The 18561-nt window shown below is 39.1% G+C and overlaps 3 protein-coding genes across 3 annotated transcripts; 2 read left to right on the top strand and 1 right to left on the bottom strand.

Annotated features, from left to right (window-relative positions):
* Positions 1-1218: 1218 nt before the first annotated feature.
* On the top strand, positions 1219-3712 carry GCK72_016133 (uncharacterized protein; the record flags this gene model as incomplete). The annotated part of the gene is made up of 5 exons (XM_003094776.2): positions 1219-1452; positions 1664-2028; positions 2159-2288; positions 3307-3543; positions 3599-3712. 5 exons carry the CDS (start codon positions 1219-1221, stop codon positions 3710-3712), a joined length of 1080 nt encoding a protein of 359 aa, XP_003094824.2.
* Positions 3713-12905: 9193 nt separating this feature from the next.
* GCK72_016131 (uncharacterized protein) lies at positions 12906-16068 on the bottom strand (the record flags this gene model as incomplete). Its single annotated transcript, XM_053731342.1, has 5 exons — positions 12906-13046; positions 13094-13300; positions 14532-14672; positions 14852-15013; positions 16009-16068. The coding sequence occupies 5 exons, from the start codon at positions 16066-16068 to the stop codon at positions 12906-12908; spliced, it is 711 nt and encodes a 236-aa protein (XP_053586114.1).
* On the top strand, positions 13703-14025 carry GCK72_016132 (uncharacterized protein; the record flags this gene model as incomplete). The annotated part of the gene is made up of 2 exons (XM_053731343.1): positions 13703-13763; positions 13859-14025. 2 exons carry the CDS (start codon positions 13703-13705, stop codon positions 14023-14025), a joined length of 228 nt encoding a protein of 75 aa, XP_053586115.1.
* Positions 16069-18561: the final 2493 nt, after the last annotated feature.

Below are 18561 nucleotides of genomic sequence, written 5' to 3'. Positions count from 1 at the left end.
GCATACGCAACGCGACTCGAAAATTAAAATATTTTTGTTGTGGCGGACCGTATGCCTCGAACTGCTGTTCCCAACGCTGAAATGAACAACTTTTTGGGATTTTCTTCATTTTTAGTATCATTTTCATCAATATCATCGTTAGAGAGTACTTGTGTACCTCATTCTTCTCAAGTATCAAATTTCCGACTAACTGCTATTCTTGACCTCGTTTCCGCCTTCCGGGTTCGCCACTTTTTTCCTTCCTCCTTCCGCCATCTTAAAAACCGGATTCCGCTGAACTTGCTCCCAACTCCTAGAACTCAAAGCTCTTGTCTCTTCCTCTCCCTTTTATACCTTTGATGACGTCGGCAATTTTCCAATCTCGAAAACAAGCAATATGAATACTGATAATTCATAATGAAACCCCTAGTGACAGAGACAATTAGAAGGAGACGAGACACCACGAGGTATACCATTCCCTGGTGGATAATACGTCTTTCATTTTTTGTTTGAAACGAGACGAGTGGGTGACGGGTTCTGCTATTGGAATTTTCGTTGTTTTATTAGACTCTGACAGCAATTTTGTTGCTTCCAATCGCTTAGTTTTCAAAAATTGACCCTAGAGACAGGTTATTGAGAGTTTTGGTTTTCTAGGCCACCTTGTGAAAAGTTAGGCCACGGATGGTTTTTGGTGGTTTTTCGGAGTTTTGAGAGCAATTTTCATGCTCCCAATCGCTTAGTTTTCAAAAATTAACCATTGAGACAGTTTTTTGAGAGTTTTGGTTTTCTAGTCCACCTGGCGAAAAGTTAGGCCACGGATGGATTTTAGGTGGTTTTTCGCAGCTTTGAGAGCAATTTTGTTGGTTCCGATCGCTTAGTTTTCAAAAATTGACTCTTGAGACAGTTTTTTGAGAGTTTTGGTTTTCTAGGCCACCGAGTCGGAAGTTAGGCCACGGATGGTTTTTGGTGGTTTTAGGAGTTTTGAGAGCGATTTTGATAGTTGCAATCGATTTTTCTAATGGGACCACTTTTCCCTTTGAGCTTAGAAAAAACGCGGGGTTTCAAACATCTTCAAACAACTTTTCTTCCCCCCAACTCTCTAACTACCAGTTCTGCCAATCATCTTCCACATACTACTCATAAATTATCTTCATTCTTTTCTGTGTTTTTTCAACATGAATTCTCGCTTTATAGGTAATTTTTTGAAAAAAAAAATTGTTCATTGCTTCTACACACATCATGGGCTGCATTCAAAGCACCGGATCGGAGGCGAAGAAGAGATCAAAGTGGATCGATGAGCAGATCCGGCAAGACAACGACCGGTGTTCGCATGAAGTCAAACTATTGCTTCTGGGCGCCGGAGAATCTGGAAAGTCGACGATCGTCCGTCAGATGCGTATTCTTCATGAGACCGGATTCAACAGACAGGAGCAGATGCAGTACAAACCGGTGATCTATAACAATGTGGTGCAGGTAAGCATTGGCGGCTTCTTACAACTGCGCTCTGCCGAAACAAAAGAAAAAATTTCTGTGGAGCGCAGTTGTGAGAGCTTTGACGAATAGCTTGTAGTGCTTTGTATATAAGCACCAGAGTGTAGCGGAATTCCGAATTCCGAATTCCGAATAAGAAAAATCGCTTCCGCACAGCTCTGATAAGCCCTCATGTCTCCAAAACTATTTCCAGTCACTGCTCGCCATGATCCGTATGATGGGTCCACTCGAAATTGAATTCGCCGACCCATCAAATAAAACCGACGCCCATCGCTTCGAGACCCACTACCTCCACCTGAACAACCTCGACCTCCCGGAAGCCTTCACTTTGGAACTCGCAGATCTCATGAAGAATCTTTGGAATGACGAAGGAATCAAGAAATGTTTCAAACGATCTCGTGAATTCCAGCTCAACGACTCCGCCGAGTACTATCTGAATGCGTTGGACCGTCTCTCTGCACCAGCGTATCTTCCGACACAAGACGATATTCTCAGAGCACGTGTCAAATCAACCGGTATTGTGGAGACAGACTTCATGTACAAGGATTTGAACTTTAAGTGAGTTTTGTATAGTTGTGATGTCACAATCCCTGGAGTAGAGTAGCCAGACAAATAACAAACGTCGTTAATTGGCTATAGACCCTGGAGGTGTTATCGTCTAACCAATAACAATATATGTCTGTTCCAGAATGTTCGATGTAGGGGGTCAACGATCAGAGCGCAAGAAATGGATTCACTGCTTCGAAGGTGTCACGGCAGTCATCTTCTGTGTGGCGATCAGTGAGTACGATTTGAAGTTGGCCGAGGATAAGACTATGGTAAACACTAACTTGGGAAGGTCATGGATGTGACCTATATAATTGGAAAGCTGAGAAAACGTTGATTCCAAATATATATTCAGTTTTAGTTCTTGAGGTCTGGTATTCGAGAAAAATGGGGTCAAAGACACGACAAAAAAGCTGCAAATGTCAAATCTTTGTAACTTCTTGGAAAGACTACCAAAATTTGGGATTTTTGGACATTCGGACACACCGACAGACAGATAGATGCATAATTTGTGTTATCCGGAACTAAGAATTTCGAATGATTTGCTAAACTTGCAAGACCAAGTCATTTTTCGAGTTTTAAAGATTCATGAAGTACTATTGTCGTCTTTTAAACTCAAAATTTATTTAAAATTTTAGATTCTGGAAATGGGAAACTCAAAAAACCGGAAAATCCGGTCATTTTTATCATTCCGACTTCCGATTTCCGACTTCCGGATAAGAAATTTTACTTCCGGCTTCCATCATTCCATAACTGTGGAATTTCCGAAAATACCTAATTTTCCACTGATTTAAAAAAACCTAATTTTCCACTGGTTTCCGCCAATTTTATGATCTTTTCTCTTGGAGTTTTTGAATACTTGCGAAAAAATCTAATTACGACTTCCGACTTCCAACTTCCGACTTCCGGGTGTTTTTTCACTTCCGACTTCCGACTTCCAACTTCCGACTTCCGGGTGTTTTTTCACTTCCGACTTCCGGCTTCCAACTTCCGTTTTCAAAATTTTACTCCCGACTTCCGACTTCCGGATAAGAAATTTTCAGTTCCACTTTGCCAAGAGTGACAAAAACTCTGCCGAAATGACAAAAAAACCCCGGAATTCTTAAGATAGCAATATAAGGTCTAGACCTAAACATCTAAACTTTTACCTCATTTTTCTCGAATACCAGCTTTCGAGACCAAATACTGAATATATATTTAGAATCAGCATAATTTCAGCTTTCTAATGGTATAGGTCACGTCCTCCGTTCCCTAGGACTCCAAAACTCAACAATTTCGTTTCCGTTTCAGAACCGAATGCACGAATCCCTGCAACTCTTCTCGTCAATCGTCAACAGTCGTTGGTTCCCACACACTTCCGTCATACTATTCCTCAATAAGATGGACGTTTTCGAAGAACGAATCCGTCACTCACCACTCACAATCTGCTTTCCAGAATATGAGGGAGGAAATAGTGTGACTGAGACATCCAACTATATCAGAAGTCGATTCGAGAAGTTGAACAAGAGAGAGTCAGAGGCTCATAAGGTTCGTTGATTAGTCTAAATTAATTAACCTAATTAATCCAATAAATTGTTTCCAGGAAGTGTACAGTCACTTCACGTGTGCCACCGACACCAACAATATCCGATTCGTTTTCGACGCCGTCACCGACATCATCATCCGTGATAATCTTAAAGATTGTGGTCTCTATTAATTTGAATTTCAGTGTGATCTCGTGTCTCTATACCCCATGATTTTTTAGACGGTAGCACATGACCTCCATCGATTTTAAATTGTGATTCTTGTTCTCTTTTTTTCCAGCATCTTTAGTGCTTCAGATCCCACTCAGATTGTTCAAAAACTGCGCTCCACCGAATTTCCCACACATTTTTTTTTCAGTTCCGGTAGAGCGCAGTTGTAAAAAGCGTGCCGTTGATGTTAATCTTCACCTGAATTCAGATATTAATTGTCCTCTAATTACTACGTTTTTCAAATTACTCATGCCATTGGGATGCTGAATTTCTTGAATAATAATTTTCGTAAGGTTCCTATCAATTTTTGTCGTTTACTATCGAATTCATTGAAAGAAAACGACAAAAATAAGCGAAAATTGCGAATCGCCAAAGTCGAATTTCTAGGCCAGCGAAATGCCGCCCAAACTCACGAGCGATCGCTCTCAATCACAAAAAACCACCGAAAAACGAAATTGAAGACCTTTATACGATTTTTTTCTATTTACACAACGAAAACAGATTGTAAATTATCTTTTTGCACCAAAAACAACAAAAAATATCGAAATCTATTTATTTTTTTGAGAACAAAAATTATGTCCCGTTAATTTTTACTTTTCTGCGGCAAATGTTCACTTTTTTTGAATTTTACGAACAATTATACATTAAATGCAACGCTTTTAACGATTTTTTGAATGAAAATCTCTGAAAAAATCACCGGAAACCCATTTTTAAAGCCAAAAACCCACAAAGACCTTCTGAAAACGACTTCGGCTCTTGGTGTGGATTTACGGTAAACAACACGCGCTAGCGTTATTTCGGAGTGTCGTACTGGGAAAAATATTTTATTTTCCAGAACATCTTAATGTTCTAAGCTGGAAATCGTTGCTTTCCGACATTTTTCGTATATTTTCTGTTGAGAAATTAGTTGTAAAATCTCTGAAATACTTGATATCAATAAAAATTCGAATTTATTCATAAAATAATAATACAGCAGCAAATCATATCATCCTATCGTCATCAATACAAAAACAGCAACGAGTAGATTATGCGAGAAATTTGACGAATTTGTCTGGTTTCGGGAGCTTCGTCATGTATCGCTTTTCGTTGTTGTTTTTGTCCATAACCAGGAGCCAAAAATTTTCCGTGTTCTCCCCGATTGCGACGACGTGGTACGACTTCAGCTGAAAAACTAAAGTTAGAACAAACTTCTTATTTAAAAGGACTAACTTTAGGCCACGATAGAAATCCGTAGTTTTGTTTTCGCCGAGGTCCTTGCATGCTCATGAATTTGTACGAATGGAAGAACTCTCCACGAAATTCCACAATCTTCGGTTCTTTCCTGTGTCTTGGGTGTCCTTGACATTTCTTCATTCGCTGAACGATTTTCAGAGCTTCTTTGTCTCCTTCTTTGATCCATTTCGATGGGAATGCGACGGGTTTCTGAAAGAATGTATTGATTACGTTTTTATTCTTACTCTTCGGTCAACATATGTCAATTTTGACGATTTTGAGCCGATTTACAGTCATTTTCAGCAAAATTTCCCAATTTTTTCAGTTTAAAAATGCAATTTAAGGCCGATTTTCAGTCAAATCTCGTTGAAATCTATAGAACAAAGGTACTTGGACGCTCAGACACACCGACAGACAACAATTTTGACGCGATTTTTGACCGATTTTCAGCTAATTTCCAGCAAAAATCTCATTTTGGGGTCATTCAGTCAATTTCAGCGATTTTCAGTCAAATTTCAGTAAAAATTGACGGTTTTTTACCGATTTTGGGTCATTTTCAGTCAATTTTTCAGTCATAAATAAGAAAAACCGACATTTTCGAAAGAAATATGAAATTTTAACTTCAAAAATTGAATTTTCCGTCAAAAAAACTGGATTTTCTGACATAAAACTCTAGGAAATTAGGCGCTATGGGAGTTGGGGGGGGGGCCACTCAAAAAATTTTTTTGGGGGATTCCGAATCAGTGTGCTGAAAGAGGGACAAGGCTCACACAATGAATGTCATTCTTGTGAGGGACCACTTTTCACCATTCTCTTAGGCTTAGGTTTCTTAGAAATTCGGAAAAAAAATGAAAAAAACGACAAAAATTGACAAATTAATAGTTTTTGTAAATTTTTTTTCCCGAATTTCTAAGAAACCTAAGCCTAAGAAAAAGGTTAAGTAACAAAAAAGTGTCTCTCACACGTCTTCAGCCTCACACCTTCAGCCAAAAATCAGCCTAAAAATTCGAAAATTTGAGTGGCCCCCCCCAACTCCCTTAGCGCCGGAAATTATCGATTTTTCGAAAAAAAAGTGGTCTAGAAAATGACGGATTTTCAGCCTAAAAATGATCTGAAATTTGAAAAAAACGAGGTGTGTAACTCGGAATTTCGACTGAAAATCTGCTCAAAAAAAAAACAAATTTTCCATCGTTTTTCACCGTTTTCTCACTCAATATTGCCTAATTTCCGACTTTTGAATCAGTTTCTAATCAAATTTCAGAACAATATCTGATTCTTTCGCTTACCTTTGGTGGTGAAGTAGAGTTGGAGACTAGGGACGACGAATTGGCGGGGGTTGAGTTGAAGTTGAGTTGTGAGCTGAAAAAATGACAAAAAATTGCAAAAAATCTGGTTGGAAACTGTCTTGCGAACTTACTAATAGTTTCCCATTTCGCTTTCGAATTCTGATTATTTCCTATGGAATCGTTGAGAAATAATTCAAAATTCTCTTCAGTTCGTGGCGTTTCTAATGCCACGAATTGCCACATTTAAAGTTCTAAAAACCCAATTTTTAGAGTCTGACGCGAGGCCACCGTTTCACGTTTTATAATTTTTTCCCCCATAAGTTTATTTTCATGATTTCAAAGTGCGCGGTGTGGCAGTCTCTTATATTCCTCGAACAAAAGAAGTCAAGGACGTGGTGTGTGGCGCAGGCGGTAACACAGGTGAATCGCGACGTACGAGTTATCATATGCAGACGAATAAACCGGAAATTATTCACAAGTAGCGAAAATGGGGAGACAAGTAATACGCATGATCGCGAATGGGGTTTTGTGGATGAATAATTGACGAAAAATTGACAAGTCGCGAAGAAGTCGCCGGCATTTTTTCTTCAAAAGATTTGAAGGTTCAACAGAATTTTGTTTTGTTTTCGTTTTTTTATTATCATTTTTTGTAATTTCTGATTTTAATAAAATGCCCCGAACTAATTATAAGCTATTTGAACAATATATAGCGGAAGGTATGAAAGAAATTATTAAGATAGCCCAAAAGAAACCAAGTTTTTGCAGATGAAAGTCGTGCAGGTGTTGATCAGAATTCGTACAATAATGAAGGGAGAACGAATGATAATGGATGGCTAGAAGTAGATGAGAGTGAAGAAGAAGAAGTTGAAATGGATGAGGGTTGTGATATATCAATTATTGAAGAATCCGGTGTGTTGAGTGGAGGAAATAGCAACATGACATTGGATGATGAACAGACGGAAGAAAACGAATCTGTATCAGGTACTCAAAGAATGTTGCGCGATGGGCTGAAAATAGTTTCAGAAATGAGAGAAATGTTAAAAGTAGTCTCTACGCCAGCTCTTTTGGTAGTTGCGTCCTCGTGTATTTCCTGAGAGTCGAATCAAGGTATGAGAAGGGTAGGGAGGGTGAAAACGTAGTGAAAGATTTAGAATTCCAAAGACATCTTGTTGCACATGACGACAGCGTTGCAGAAGAAGCAGAGAAACTGTGGAATTTTAATAGGAACCGATTCACCACTCACTATTTATGTAATAACTGTGGAAAATTCCTGAATGCGAGGATGTCCGGGTGGTTAGTTCGATTTAAGTGACTGCTAGAATACGGAATTTGTTGTTTTAGTGATCAATGTGGGAGTACGGTAGTTGTCAGTTTTGTGAGGATTGGTGCATTCTGGCAAATTCTGGAGCTAGTGGAAACGTTTTTGGCTGAAATTCTGGAAATAAGAAGACGTTTAAAATCAGGAGAAAGTATGAATCACAACTTGAGAAGTCCATTTTTTTCTGAACGCTGGCAGGATGAGGAGGATGACCATCTGAATTTGTCAGTTGTCGTTTCGATAGACGGCGTACACGTGTCAGGGAACACTAAGTAAACGATATGTCAAGGGTAGAAAGATTATAGATTTTTCAGCAAACTTTGGCCAGTTAGCCTGATTCTGGTCGATTTACCAGCTGGCATTATGCAAAGAACAACGAGTATTGTAATGGAAGGATTATTGGAATGCAAGGAAACACCTTCGACAGCAGTTTGGAATTCCCTGCTTCCTATGCTTTTCGTTGATATTGAGAATGGTTATGGGAAAGTAGAGGGTCTGTCCTTTTCTTGCAGAATCATGACGTGCACGGGAGATCAGCCGGTATGGCTGAGACAGTAGATCAATACTTTCGAAAAGCATTTTCCAGGCGAAACGAGCGTTTTATGGGATGAAATCGCACCATTCTTCATTGTCGTGTTTCTACTGCCTGAGTGCAGGGACGTATTACAAGTTACATGGAGACAGTAGAAGAGAAGTCAGACCTGAAGATTTGACAGTGTGTGATTCTAGAGAGGGTAGAAATGGATTTGGCAGCGTGACTTCGAGACTGGTAGAAAGAATTCTACCGTATGACACACCTATCGATTTACTGCATGGAATGGGGGAAGGACTGTTTGACAAGATTAAGAGAGGTTTGAAAAAAGTAAACTTTAGGAAATCGTCTGCAATTTGTAGAGCTGATGCCATTAGACACAAATGTTGCGAGGAAATCAGAACTGTTTTCGGTTGATCAGGCACGTCTCAGACATTTCATCGACAACGTGAGGTTGCATTCTTCCTTCAAAAATGTCGGTTACTGTCGAAATGGCACAGACAAAACAAGCGTGAGACGATTGTTTAAAAATGTAGTTTGAATGTTCCGTTTCAGTTTTTCCGGTTAGTGCTGTGTTTGGCAGCCCTAGAATGTGACGCTATCTCACCAGGAGCTAGAGTTGTAATTGTGGCACTCAGTCTACTTGCAAACAAAATGTATACAGATGTTCGTGCTGAAGATCTTTTCGATGTTCAACTGTGCGCCAGTGCGTGTTGGTTTCTCTCAGAAGCAAGTGAACGATACATTTCTATGAAAGGGCACGTACGTAACAGTGATAAGTATTATTGTCCCGCCATCCGCAACGTTCTATTTAGGAAATCCTCTTTCATTTACCCGAAGTTAACCGAATCTTCCGCAACACGGGACCTCTATCCACGCATTCTTTCGAAAGCTATTATCAATATGCTTTGAGTGGTTATAGCTCTTCTGTTACTCGATACTTCTCCCAAAACGCAGTTACGAAGTAGGTAGATGAGTAGAGACCCCACAAGATCTCGAAATTTCAGAGTTCTACTTCATACGAGTGTCAGGAGAGAGATTGCTAGGCGGGCATCTAAATTTCCATCAGCAAAGCTTCGTAAATTCATTTCCTTGACCCCGGATCTAATACCACAGAATACAAGTTGGAGCGGGGAAATTACACGGTTGGGCCCTCTGGATTTAGCCTTGATTCAGGAACCGGACACGATTTTTTTCGGAAAAATTCACTTGGGAATCGGAAATTTAACTTCTAAGCATTCTTCAATTCATACTTCCGATGACATGTTTTTTGCGTCCTGGGGGAATGAGCACAAATGTTATCGATTCGTTGCTGCATTAGTGCGAAATGAATTGGAAGGGATATTGGCCGAACCGGTTGAAGAAGTATATCCAGACGAGAAGTTCCGAAGTTTCCAAAACCTGAGTGAAGTAGTATTTGGAACTGATTTGTATTACACTAAAGAAACCGTCAATGTTTTGAAAAGTTACGAGGGAATGCAATGTGGAAGATTATCTGGAAGACGTGTCATATTACCTAAGGAATCAGTTGTTGGAGTAGCTTGTTGTTTTCCTTCTACCAATTACACTATTTTTGTTCAAGCGAATGGCGCATTGTTGCATAATTAGATGAAATAAATTATGAATGACGATGAGATCTCACCGCACAAGTCAATATTCTTTCAGAATTCATTCATCGCCCTGCACGATCTGCTTCATCTTCGCTTCAAATTTAATGACATCTCGAAACATACCCTTCTTACCATTACTTCTCCCTAACCAGGTTGCGTAAAGCTATAGTAGATTTTCAGAATGTTTCCAAACGGAACTCCTAAGTCTAGCCTCAAGACTGCTCCGTATCGTATTCCGTTGAACCGACGCGGAATGACCAATGCTTCTTCGATCGGAAATCTATCTCCTTCCAACTCAATGAGTCATCACCAAAGCGTGAATCGAAGTATGAAAATTCGTGAATCGAAGTATGATACCGGTAGCTCGTCTTCCACTTCTGGTATGAGTAACCCGCAACTTGGTACTCTGCAAGCAACAGTAGACGGTCGATGGAGTCCATACGGATTCGCCGCAACACAGCTTTATGATAACATTCAAGGAGTTCCCTTGGACCGAGAAACTTGTGAAGTGAGATTGCAGGTTATCTCAAGGTTATAATTTCCAAATTTGCAGGCGAATCTTCAGAAACTGGTCAGGAACATCAGGGAAATTGATTACTACGAGTTCCTTACTTCAGCTCAACAGTACCGAGAACAAGGCAAACCCCTTCTCGAAAAGACTTCTTTGCAACTTGCTTTCATGGCTGCTTTGGTAATCGTGACACAAACGAAAATCTCTGAAATTTTATATTTTATAGAGTAATAAACAGTATGGAAAGGCTTCTAATCATCCGAAACAAGAGGTGCAGTTATTTTCACGTCACAACGTTCACCCTGATTTTCAGAAACAATCGAATTTGGGTGGTTACCATCTCTTCTCTTTAGACAAGGCATGTGCCAAATTCGACGGGATTGTTGAGCTGCCAAACAGGAAATACTTCCAACTGTCGAAAGCTTTCCGTTTGGAAGCTGTCGCAGAATGGTGCGGATCGGATCAGCGAAAATCGTTGAGAAATTTTGGTCGATACCTTTTCGATGAGGTCATTGCTATTATGTGAAAATGGCATTAGTCACAACAAAATTTTCCAGATCGGCAAGCGAGACAACCAAATGATTTGCTACTCTGCGTCACAAAACGCTGGAATGTATTTGCCTGTGAGCGACGCATTCTTCAAGACAATCACTGGTATCCTCTTTCAAGAATTATATCTGTTAAACCTGAGTTATAGATTTTGCTGTCGAAGGATTCGGAAAAGAGCACACCAGCGACGTCTCCGCGCTCTTCTTGTTAACACTAAAAGATGTCCTCGCAAACAAATTGTCAGTTTCTTATTTTTAATCTACAAACTCATTACATACGTGACATTTTTACAGGAATCGTCTCAGAAAAAGTTACAATCATCAATACGGAAAAGGGGGCAGCGAATCGGCAGTAATGTGGTTGAAAGAAGAATTGGCGAAGCCTAATGGAGCCCTCATTCGGTAATTTTAATATCAAACATCAAACCTCGTCTCAACAATTTTGAAAGCTCTTGAGTGCTCTCTGTCGGCTAACGAATTGCCCCTGGGTCTCAACATTTCCTTCCGCTCTCCTGCCATTGGACCATTTGTCGAGTAGAAACAGTCCCTCTGAAAATTTCGGCGGAGAGTACCTTTAGTTACAATGCCAACTAACCGTACGACATCTTTGTATCGGAAAATCAATATAACAGCTCGTAAAACAGCCAGTGAAACAAATATTTCTCAATACAGCTATGCATAATTACGGACGACTAAACAACGCGCACCCGGCATTTCGGAGCGTTGTAGTGAGACTACTTACTGTAGACAAGTATTCTATTGAACGATTGGAACGAGAAGCCCCCAAAAACTGAAACAAATAATCAAAACATTACATGAAATAAATTAATCAGACTGAACAGTTTCAGTTTATATTTTTATTCCCCTTTTTTTAGCTCCGAAATCATCTTCTCACCCACAAACGACGGCTCCAACTACGTTTACGATGAAGTCGACCAGGAAGATACAATTCCGGAAGACGACGAAGATTACGAGAACCTCGAAGAACAAATTATTGTAGATTATTAGGCGTTTTCATTGTACACCACTTTCGCACTTTTACCCATTATTCATTGTTATCTATTGTTTCCTTCCTATTCATTGTTAATTTTTTCCTTCTTTTTTTCCAATAAACCATTTTTGAAACCCATCGAATACAGCTCATTTTCGCGATACGTGAATAATTACCGATCGCGATCACACAAATATCATACGTTTTTAGTCGCGATTTGCGAGCAATATATCAATAATTCGTCAATTTTCGGGATTTACCAATTACACACCAATAATAGATATCATCGCTTGTACGTATCGGGACAAATCCGCGAACAATATTTGACAAATTACACGCTTGCCGCGATTCACCTGTGAAAGGGGGCGCGTGTGGTTCGAGTGATTGTGGGTTCGAACCCCACTCAGTGAAAATGTTTTTTTTTCATTGTGATCGATTTTGTAACCAACAAGAACCCGCTGAAAACGACTTCGGCTCTTGGTGTAGATTTACGGTAAACAACACGCGCTGGCGTTATTTCGGAGCGTCGTACCGAGTCAAATATTTTATTTTCCAGAACATCTCAATTTTCTAAGCTGAAAATCGTTGCTTTCCGGTGTTTTTTGTATGTATTCTATTGCGAAATTTTTTTTAATCTCTGAAACTTCTGAAACAACTTATATCAATCAAAATTAATTTTTTTAAATCTTTATTTCACATTACATATCAAAAAACGAGTAAAAACGAGTGAAAGGAGAACTAATTTCCTAAAAACATTGTAAAACGGTTTTTTTTTCACAAATATCCTGAGAAAACCGGGGCTACCGTGGGGGCATTTCGCAGCCGCGATTTTCACGTTTTTTCAGTGATTTTTCAATTGTTTCGAATTATGACGCTTTTTTAATACGAAGTTTACAGTTTTCACTATTTAATCTGAGCAATGTGGTTTAAATTAAAACAAATATTGTCGATTTTTGCTGTTCGCGCTGAACGGTCTGCTCTGAACTTGCAATAATGTGGTTTTAAGACAATTAAAGACTCTGAAAGACGTTAATTATTGCTAAAAATTACCAAAAGTTTATTAAATCAACAAAAAAAAAGAGAAAAAAGGGATATCAGCAACCCTTTTTATAAAAAAATTTATCAGGAAACACGAGTAAAATTAATAATTAATTACCTAAAAAGTGCTCAAAACTGTCTTTTTTCGGCATTTTGATGACGTAGCTGCGTTCCTCGCAACTCTTGTCGATCACCAACATCCAGAAGATCTGTTTCACATGGCCAATTGCTTGTACTGTGTACGACTTCATCTTAAAAACCTCAAATTAGAACAAATGTCTTATTTGAAAGGACTTACCTGGGGCCATTTATCGAAACAGAACTCTGTATCGTATGACTTTCCGGCAATTGTTCGGAATTCACGGTATTCGTACCACACATTGTTGAATTCCACAAGATTTCCAATTGTTTTACTCTTCCTTTCTTTTTTCGCAAATTTCAGTTTGTGGACAATTTCCATCGCATCCTTGTCGTTTTTCTGGTACCATTTTTTGGGATATCCAGCCTGAAGGAATGTATTGATTATTTTAAAACCGGCGTGTATTTGTCGCGGTATTTTTAGCGTCTAGAAGCTGTTTGTCTTGAGAATATTCAACAAAAAAATCAGATTTTAAAATTTTCATTTCAATTTTCCCGTAATTTGTCTCAAGGCTTTTCAGTCAAAAACGCGTCCACGGTGCGCCAGATTGCATGAAATAAGAAAATGTTGCTAGAAATGTGTCTAGAGGGGCGCCAGACTCAACAATTGTTAGATGACTCCGAAAAGCGTCAATGGTACGCCAGACGGTCGGAAAATGTCATTTAAGAGGCGATTTTTGGGTCAAAATTGATCGAAAATCTTACTTTTCAACTCACAATCTCTTTTTTCAACTAAAAATTTCCTTTTTTTCATTAAAACAACGAAAAAATGCCCCGAACCGCGTCAGAGCGAGTGTTTAGATTATCCAAAAGGCTGAAACGCGTCAACGGTACGCCAGACCGTCAATTTTCACCGATTTTTCACCGAAAAACGTGAAAACTGCTTAGAACAAAAATTGCTCGGAAAAACAATATTGTTTTCCAGATGACGGTCGTGAGGTGCTCTTCGACTTGGACGGTATGCGACGGGAGGAAATCGAACAGACACTGACGAAAACATTGGGAAAGATCGAGTTGGTGGCTAGAAGAAAGCATTTGGAGAGCATCGCCAAGACCAATCCAGCAGATTTCGGATCGAAAAATGAGAGATAGGTGGGGAAAGTGAAAATATAAGAGTTTTCAGACCGAAATTGATGAAAATCATAGGAAAATTTGATAAAATTTAGTTAAATCATTAATTTTCGCTCAGAATTTCTCAAAATCGTTCTATTTCTCAATTTTCAGTGTATTTGTGAAGTCGAAGGCCAACATCCGTGCACTTCCCTTCTCCGAAAGCGCCGAAATGTATGACCGGAAAGCAACGATGGAATCATAATCTCATTTAAAAATGTCCTCTTGTTATCCCTCCCCTGGCGTGCCTTTTAGCGCGTTTCTATTGTAGTGCCCATATCATTTTCAGTCTAGAATATTGTTCTTGTTCTGTTAAGATTTGAATCTTTTTCTCCTTTACTGTGTTACTCGTACAATTTATGCTCATTATCAGGGGTTTTTAGGCTTTTAGTGCAATTCTCCACTTGCAAAGTGTCCAGTGTCTTCACTTCAAAAGAAGTTCTGAAGCTCGAGTGGCACCAGCTTCGGTTGCCCGGAAAATAACTTACGTGGCTTGTCTTATTGTCATCAGAATCGTCGTCGGTTGTCTCAGCCGTCTCGTCGCCTTCCCCATCAGAATCACCGTAGTCGACGTCGTCCTGGAAATCCGTATTCGACTCGTCTGACTCGTTTTCGTCTTCGCGTTCATCCTGGAAAATAGATGAATTCTTATGCAGAACATGAGGAAAAAAAAAACGATTTTTCAGCTGAAATTTGAACAAAAAATCGGGGAATTTTTGACTGAAAATAACAGTCAAAAACTCAATTTTCCAGCTTTTACGAAACCTAGTTTCTGGATGATTTCCTTTTCGAAAATGTTCATTTTTACCTGAATCTTCAGAGATTCCAACGCGTCCGTGAGTCCAGTCGGCGATGTTGCGCTTTCAGTCCACGAGCGTGAACTCTCGATATCCGACGGAGTAGTAGCCGTCCCATTAGTTACCACCATCGTCGTGTCCAGAACATCTTCATTGTGCCGAGGTTGGTGGGACTGTAAAGAGAAATTTGAATAGAATTGATTGAAAAGGAGGGGAAATTCGATTTCTAATGCTCATCACAACGGAACAGACGAAATTCGAGAGGAAACTATCAAAAAATCGCTCAAAAACCAGGGATTTCTGTCTAAACTGGACGATATTCATCAAAAAACTATATTTCTAAGGAATGGTGGCCTAGAAATTGACAGTTTGGATTTCTAGGCCACCAAAAACCAAAATAGATCAAAAAAACTGACCTCGTGGCCTGAGAACCCAAACTGTGGGATTACTAGGCCACCAAAAACCAAATTAGATCAAAATGTTCAAATTGGTGGCCCAGAAACTCAATATTTTGATTCCTAGGCCACCAAAAACCAAATTAGATCAAAATGTTCAAATTGGTGGCCCAGAAACTCAATATTTTGATTCCTAGGCCACCAAAAACCAAATTAGATCAAAATGTTCAAATTGGTGGCCCAGAAACTCAATATTTTGATTCCTAGGCCACCAAAAACCAAATTAGATCAAAATGTTCAAATTGGTGGCCCAGAAACTCAATATTTTGATTCCTAGGCCACCAAAAACCAAATTAGATCAAAATGTTCAAATTGGTGGCCCAGAAACTCAATATTTTGATTCCTAGGCCACCAAAAACCAAATTAGATCAAAATGTTCAAATTGGTGGCCCAGAAACTCAATATTTTGATTCCAAGGCCACCAAAAACCAAATTAGATCAAAATGTTCAAATTGGTGGCCCAGAAACTCAATATTTTGATTCCTAGGCCACCAAAAACCAAATTAGATCAAAATGTCCAAGTTGGTGGCCCAGAAACTCAATATTTTGATTCCTAGGCCACCAAAAACCAAATTAGATCAAAATGTTCAAATTGGTGGCCTAGATAACCACAATGAGAACTCTCCAGGCCACCAAAAAGTGCAATTTTCGAATCATTTCCAATCAATTTTCAAAAACGAGATTGGTTCGGAATATCTGATTCTTTCGCTTACCTCAATTGATTCCAGCGGTGGGATGGATGAGTAGTTGCGTGAAGATGGAGTGGTGGTCATCATTTTTTTGCTGAAAAAATGACAGAAAATTGCAAAAAATCTGGTTGGAAACTGTCTTGCGAACTTACTAAACTATTCCCATTTCGCTTTCGAATTCTGATTATTCCCTTTGGAATCGTTGAGAAATAATTCAAAATTCTCTTCAGTTCGTGGCGTTTCTAATGCCACGAATTGCCACATTTACTGTTCTAAAAACCCAATTTTTAGAGTCTGACGCGAGGCCACTGTTTCACGTTTTATAATTTTTTCCCCCATAAGTTTATTTTCATAATTTCAAAGTGCGCGGTGTGGCAGTCTCTTATATTCCTCGAACAAAAGATGTTAAGGACGTGGTGTGTGGCGCAGGCGGTAAAGGGGGCGCGTGTGGTTCGAGTGATTGTGGGTTCGAACCCCACTCAGTGAAAATGTTTTTTTTTTCATTGTGATCGATTTTGTAATTTGTTGCTTCACTCTCTCGTGCCGAAATTGTCGAATCTTTTCTCAATAACACGGTATAACTCTCATCTCAATAATATTGTCCTGGAAATTCTCATTAAATACAATTAAAAGTGAACAGAAAACTACAAAATCGGGAAAAAAAGAAATTTATCCGTCGATCTTCTTCCCCTATGTCTCCACGTTCTTCGGCTGGTTTTCGGCGGAATTCAGAAGACTCCACAGGATTTGTTCTACCTGGAAATAAGAAATTTGAGTGGTTTTATGACTGAAAACTCTGAAAATCGACTCAAAACGCTCAAAATCCCAGACTGGCGCGCCTTTGACGCGTAAACTCAATTATGTCATTTTCTACTTAAAAAACTGTGAATAAATCTATTTTTGCCCCTAATTGACAAAATATTAATTATTATCAGCTAAGAAATTGATGTTTTCAGCAAAAAAACCCTCAAAAAACCTCAGAAATGAGAATTTTCTTTGGCGCGAAACTTCAAAATTTCAGTTTTGACTGAAAATTATTGAAAATAAGCAAATTTTAGATGAAAATATACATTTTCGATGAATATTTCTTTCTTTCAGCCAGCAGCAACAGTCAACAGTCAACTCTTCGTCATTGTCATTGTCAATATGTTTAAATTGTAGATATCCTGTATAATTTGTATTTAATATGTATATTTTGTGTCATAACTATGAATGTAATTAACTTTCATTAACTTTATTTTACTGACAGATCGGGCAGCCTTCGAAATCGATTAAAAATGGAATTTTTCAAAAAATATGAGAAGACTGTGACGATGACTATGTTACGAAGGCCCGACCATTGTCATCGTCACATAAAATTCCATTTATAGGCCTCAGATTAACTCTGAGCAGAGAAAATCAACGAATTCCTCGCTGACTTTTTCCGACATACCGCCAGTAAATCCACAATAATATTCGAAATACTTACTTTTTTAGCTGCCAACTCTTCTTTCTTCTTCTTTTTCTCCACATGCAATTGTTGATTAGAATAGAGATGAAAAAAGCAAAAATAATGCTGAAAAAGTACAATTATACAGAAAAAGTGATTAAAATAGGTCTTCGAAGGATTTCCTTGATTTTTGGTGACAATTTATTAGTTTCAGTGTCGTATTGAGTGTCCAAACCGTCTCGGAGCAGGGCGCGACCGAATAGATCAATTGATTCGAATTGGATTTCTCTGGAAATTAAAAAGTTAGGTTGAAATCGCTGAAAAACTAACAAAAGGTTTGCTGAGGCTAACTTTTTTAGCGTCGCAAGTAGTAGATCATATTCCAGAATACGACGACAGGATGCGTCGTCCTTTTTATCGATTCGTTTCTCATTGCGTCTTTGTCCAATGTGAGGATGGTTTCGAGTTCACGACGGAGGACGAGAGGGCTCACGAAGGCGACTTCAAGACAGGTTTCAGGCGGTGGAGGTGTATTTTTGGGCGTCTGAAAATAGAGAAACTGAAGATTTTAAAGAAAAGGATTGCTGAGGCTAACTTTTTCCGCTCAATTTTTAAGGAATTTTTCAGGTATGCGCCCGGGTGGCGTTGAGCGCCTCGCATTTCTAAGAGAAATTCGAAAATGCGGCGAGAGAGAGTGTGCGAAATGAAGAGACGCAAACACACACTCTCTCGTCGCATTTTCGCACACTTTGAATTCTTTCAGCGCCCAAAGCGCCTCCATATACACATCACATACGACACAAGAAAGAATGGTGGGGGAAGTCATAAAGAAACGAAAGAATTCTATTTTTTGATACTTTTTATGAAATTTCTGATATATTCCAACCCGGGAGTATTCAATCCCGCGTCTACCGTGAGTAAACACAGCCCATAGGTAAGACTACTCGCAGCGTAACTGACCGAGTCTTACAGGATCCGACACAAGAAAGAGTGATGGGGAAAGTCATAAAGAAACGAAAGAGTTCTGTTTTTTGATACTTTTTATGAAATTTCTGATATATTCTAACCCGGGAGGAAGGACCCATCGTTACTCACGTTATTCCTTTGTCCATCCCATTTGTTGAACAGTTTTTGTTCTGCAGCCGTGT

The sequence above is a fragment of the Caenorhabditis remanei genome, chromosome IV, assembly GCF_010183535.1.
Source record: "Caenorhabditis remanei strain PX506 chromosome IV, whole genome shotgun sequence".
In the NCBI taxonomy this organism is placed as follows: domain Eukaryota; kingdom Metazoa; phylum Nematoda; class Chromadorea; order Rhabditida; family Rhabditidae; genus Caenorhabditis; species Caenorhabditis remanei.
Note: the sequence above shows the minus strand (reverse complement) of the source record. Positions and strands in the feature narration are given on the sequence as shown.